At 41.8% G+C, this 5,000-nt stretch overlaps 2 protein-coding genes across 4 annotated transcripts in view; one reads left to right on the top strand and one right to left on the bottom strand.

Annotated features, from left to right (window-relative positions):
- LOC137970543 (DNA ligase 1-like) overlaps positions 1-2,672 on the top strand; it is a 31,375-nt gene extending 28,703 nt beyond the window's left edge. For 2 of the 3 annotated variants that reach the window (XM_068817065.1, XM_068817064.1), the window contains exons 25-28: positions 546-680; positions 793-855; positions 1,430-1,522; positions 1,671-2,672. In XM_068817065.1, the coding sequence (XP_068673166.1) occupies positions 546-680; positions 793-855; positions 1,430-1,522; positions 1,671-1,754 (375 nt within the window). In that variant the 3' untranslated portion in view covers positions 1,755-2,672. The remainder of the gene's footprint in view (positions 1-545; positions 681-792; positions 856-1,429; positions 1,523-1,670) is intronic. The other variant, XM_068817063.1, reaches the window with a different exon arrangement.
- Positions 2,673-4,794: 2,122 nt separating this feature from the next.
- The window catches only part of LOC137970228 (uncharacterized), an 18,540-nt gene continuing 18,334 nt past the window's right edge, over positions 4,795-5,000 (bottom strand). Inside the window, exon 6 of the mRNA XM_068816751.1 lies at positions 4,795-5,000. This exon is cut by the window's right edge and continues 772 nt beyond it. The gene's annotated coding sequence lies outside the window, so the exon portion shown is untranslated.

The raw sequence follows: 5,000 nt of genomic DNA on the forward strand, positions 1-5,000 counted from the left end.
TGGCGCTTTGTATCCGTCCATTGTTCTCCCGCGCTTGGCCTAAACCTTAGTCTTCTTTCCCTTTGCTGTGCTTTATTGCGTATAATTCTCAGGCGAAATGGAAAACCCTTATTGGCTGGTTTTCGTTCGGGATTTTACATTACAGACCGTTACCATGGAAATGGTGCTCTCTTCCATATTTTTCTATATCCTGGAAAATTCAAGTTGAATGAAACACATAAAGTTTTAACAAAGCAGAATTCAATTTTTTTTTCATCACAACAGTACAATTATAGCAAGCGGAATTTAGTTTTACATGTAAAGGTTACTGTTCAAAGTTCGCTGATGGTAGCCTGTTCCAGGTTCCCAGATAATCGGGTAAAGGAAAGCAACTGCGTGTGAAAAGCGAGTGGGGCCCTGCACAAACATTCCCCAAGCGGAGAAGTGTCCGATCGCTCAAAGACACCATGCCATATAATGAATAAGTTTAGGTGCACTTAAATCTGACTTAAAGAACCGGTCGCATTTTTTTCGAGGTCTCTATAGTTTGTTTTCTTTCCCCATAGATTGGAACTGGCTTTACCGACGAACTTCTCGACCAACATCACCAGTTTTTCAAGGATCGCGTGATTTCACAAGCAAAGGCGTACTATCGCTATGACGACAATTTGGCGCCTGATCATTGGTTCGACCCAGTGCAGGTCACACGTGTTTACCTTTCAGTTGTTGAACGACCTCATCTTGCTGGCATCTGGAGCTTTTATAGTATTTTTTTTCCTGATACCAATTTTTTCACTCGTTCTCATTTTTCAGGTGTGGGAGATAAGAGCAGCGGATCTTTCGATTTCTCCTGTGCATAAAGCAGCAGTTGGCCTGGTAAGTATGCGTACATTATAAATGAGAACAACAAGCACGCAGACGTGCAAGGTTTTTTTTACATGGCTATTTTGAATGTATACATTTTTCGTGAAACGAACGCGCACTAAAGGGCTTTCGAGTGATCCCGTGACATGTCAGTTCAAAATGAAGACGGAAGAAAGTGCAAAGTGCAGTTGATTGGCAAAAAGAACCAAAGATTTATCATGAAAATGCGCTTCAGAATAAACTCAATGTTTCGAGGTTGCTCCTACTTCGTCTGCGACTCCCGTACTGACTTAAGACTTGCACCCTGCTTGATTATTCCACTCTCTTTCTGCGTTACCGTCAAATTATTTGATTACATTTCACCATGGTGGTGAATTTCAAGCCCTCTTAATGAATGTATTGGAAGTGAATTGTTTGAAAAGAGGATGAGGACACGGTGTGTTCCAGTGGTTGGTGCGGATTTCCCTTGTTCAACTTTTATGGGTGCGGAATAAAACCCTACCTTGTTTTAAAAATGACCAATGAGTTCTTTTCTGATTTTTATTCAAACGTAGCCGTACAAACTTTCTCTACTTTGTCTTCTTAGGTTGATCCTGTTAAGGGAATTTCCTTACGATTTCCACGCTTCCTTAGAATCCGAGACGACAAAACGCCAGAGCAAGCTACAGACAGTTCACAAGTGAGACACTTCCTAAATAATTAATTACTTTTCTGTTGAAATAATGAAAGGAGGACTTGTCCTTGTTCAGAGGGTTGAGGGATTCGTCCTCTGTTTGGCTCGAGTGAGTTGTATTTCAATTTTGTTTTGTTTTTTTTCCGTTTTAAAGGTGGCAGAAATGTACAGAAGCCAGGAAACTGTAAAGAATAACACCAATCCTCCTGCTGTCCCGGATGCGGATGACTTTTATTGAGAATTAAGGATGATGCCAAAGGAAACTTTTGGTGGCTTTACAGCATTCACTGACGAAGTGTTCTAACGTATAAGACTTCGACTGCTGTAGTGACTAAGTAGTCCGCCATGCGTTACCTTCCATTCGATTGAGAATCATCAACGCGCTGTTTTTGCGCGAAGATTACTGCAGCTGTCCAGCGAGGGACAATGAGGAAGGCTAATACTAGAACTTCATCCGTAACTTTCCGGGAAAAATGGACATCCTTCGAAGGTTGTCTTCTTTTTCCACTTTTTACCGAAACGACCGCAATTTTCTGTACCATTTATTTGCACCACTAAAACCAGGCTCCGATGCGAGGATTAAACCACTTCACGTACCGGGCTTTGGCCGCCCGCCACATTTATTTGTACCCAGACTCTTCCATCATTCGGAAATGGATTCAAATTCTTTTCTCACCGAAAATTCCGTTAAGGTAATTCCCTATCCAGATTTTTTCAAACTTGGCACAATTGATATTCATACACAGAACATTTAAAAAAATGTAATAAAAAGATGGGGTCACCGTGCTTGTTTTCGCGCAGTATGCCCTTTATTCTAAGTGTTTTTTACCGAATTACGCGAGAAGCGTTCGAAACTACAGATCAACCGGAAAAATTTGTTGTCATGTAGCTATCGAGTATTACTGAAAACTTGACCTTATTTGTTTGTCCGGGCTATAATCTTTTAAGTAAAGCAATTTGAAATTGCTCAATCTTGCAAAGAAATGTAAGCAAATCGGACCGCTACAGTTATCACCTTGCACCCCGTGTCTGGCTCCAAATGCAGTTTCACGTCATTTATGTGTAAATAGTACAACTTCTACTATCCAACTTTTTTTCTCCTTAAAATATGTTTTCCGTGTACCTATTACGAGTAAATAAAACCATTAAAAATGAAGGGTCACCTTGCTCGTTTCTTCGCAACAATATGATAATGCGTGGCATAGGGGTAATTTCGGATTCAAAATGATCATTTTCCGCAAAAAGACTGGGGCGAGTTCCAAAAGCAACACTTTAACCGAGAAGAGTTATCATGATTGCTCTTGAACAGCAAAAGCGGCCTTTATTGCCTCTCTTCAGATGGCCCGGGCCGAAACGCCGCCATCTCCGAGTTGCAACGTTATGCGCGGTGCAAAACAAGGGAATAGCCTTAAATGGTAAGCGCCCCGGTTTTTGCATCACCGTGTTTTCCCGCGCACGCCAAATCACAGCTGCTACCCAAAACTACAACCTTCCGTCATCTTCCCCACCGAAAACTCAATCATATATCAAATTTCAGCCTCATTAGCATATTATAACCCCAAACTCATTAGCATAAAAACTGTGCGCTGCGTACCCCTTAACTTCTAAGTAGCACAAAGGGCGCGTTCGATTGACTATTCCGGAATAGGAATACATGGAATAGGAGTTAGAAATCCTTCGTTTTTGCGGAGATTCATCTTAATATTGTCAAACATCTGCTAAAGTGCTATTTCAAACATAGCTTGATTATCCTTGTTGCTGCAAAACGCCACACATAGTGTTTTAAATCATCACTCCACCCTAACCCTAACCCAGATAGAAATTTCAGTGAAATATAAGCTGTGATGGGGGAAACCATTTTGGCATGCTAAAACCGACTATTTGACGACGAGTCCAGTGGTACCTTGACAAATGCAAAATTTGCAGTTCTTTATCTCCACAGATACGAATCCTTGACCTTAAGCAAACAACGCACTCAGTGAATAGCACGTAGCATAAAGATCGTGTTTCGCAGTTAAATCAATATTCATTAGCGGTGAAGGTCGATTACCTCAAACGTACCGGGAATTGAAACACTTTTCCTCGCGATCGTCCTTAATTGTGCCCAAGGATTCTGGGGCCAAGTTGCAGGGAATGTTTTCCCTGTGCCATTTTCAACCATCTTTTGTTTGTTTATATATTTATTTGTTTGAGCAGGTTGAAGTTTTGGCAGCTATTCAGCTGATGTGGACCTGCGATACCCACCCACCCATATACTCACTGAGGACAGCCACAACACCGGGAACTTCATCCCCTACACTTCACGAATAGTGTGTGGGTTCTTTAACGTGAACATGGAAGATATTTGTGAGACGGGGCCAAAAGTTTATAGTCCTTATCCGAGAAGTCTTGAAAGTCTAACCATTTTTGGAAGTAATTACAAAGGCAGCACTTTCTCCTTAGTTATTTAAAGACCCTGAGTGTTGGTCCGGCCGGAGTCGAACTCACGACCTCCCGCATGGCAGCCCGATGCTCAACAAACTGAGCCGCCGGTGAATGACCGTAGGTTGTGAGGATTGCGCTGCGAGCGTATCACACTCCGAATCGGCCATTTCCGAGTTCATGTCTGCCTCCTCTTTAAAGCGAGTCTAAGTGCGAAGGTTTTGTGATGGTAATTAGTTCTACTTTACATAAACTATGAATGAAAACTAATTTTCATAAGAAAACTTAGCACGTAGACTCGCTTTGAAGAGGAGGCAGACATGAAGTCGAAAATGGCCTTTTGTCAACGCTGTGCTGAAAACCGCGAATTATCGGACAAGGACAATCGCAGACTGATGCTGGTATTTCGCACTTGCATCGCAATACAAACTCCACAACACTGAACTGTACTAATGCAAGCGACTGTAGTTTGTCCACGTTGTCGTCAAAATTTGACTAGTGCGGGAGAGGTTGTTCAAAAAATGCGTGCCGCACGTGCAGCACGATCATTTTTGTTCTTTTAACCAATAATATTACTGCTTTTTGGCGTTGGCCTTGCCGTAGCCGTCGTCGTTTCTTAAACTCACTATCCCCCAACGGGTTTCAAGTGTCGCCCTCAGGAGGGGAAGGCTGATTTCAATCTCGTTCCCAGCAATCCTCTCCAGCCTAGAAGCCAAGGGAGAAGTCCTGGGAACGAGGTTCATATTGGTTGTAGATACCAGGGTTTTTAATAGGCTTTCATTTCCAAGAGACCTTCATACAAAAGTGAACCCCGAGGGTTTCTAAAAAACAAGATTAGATTCAATTCTTCCGTGAAATACTGTAAACTGTATACTCCTTTATTCATTATATCTGTCATAATTACGGGTTACTCGACTGCCCTAAATCTTGTTTTGTCATTAAGTCTGCAGTGTATGGTAAACTAAATAAAATCACATTTGTCACAATAAAGACAGCTGATGATGGAAAGACTACTTAAAGTAACAGTTAAGCTAATATTTTTCATCTTATGAAAGAGAGCAAG

Source organism: Montipora foliosa, chromosome 9 (genome assembly GCF_036669935.1).
Source record: "Montipora foliosa isolate CH-2021 chromosome 9, ASM3666993v2, whole genome shotgun sequence".
In the NCBI taxonomy this organism is placed as follows: domain Eukaryota; kingdom Metazoa; phylum Cnidaria; class Anthozoa; order Scleractinia; family Acroporidae; genus Montipora; species Montipora foliosa.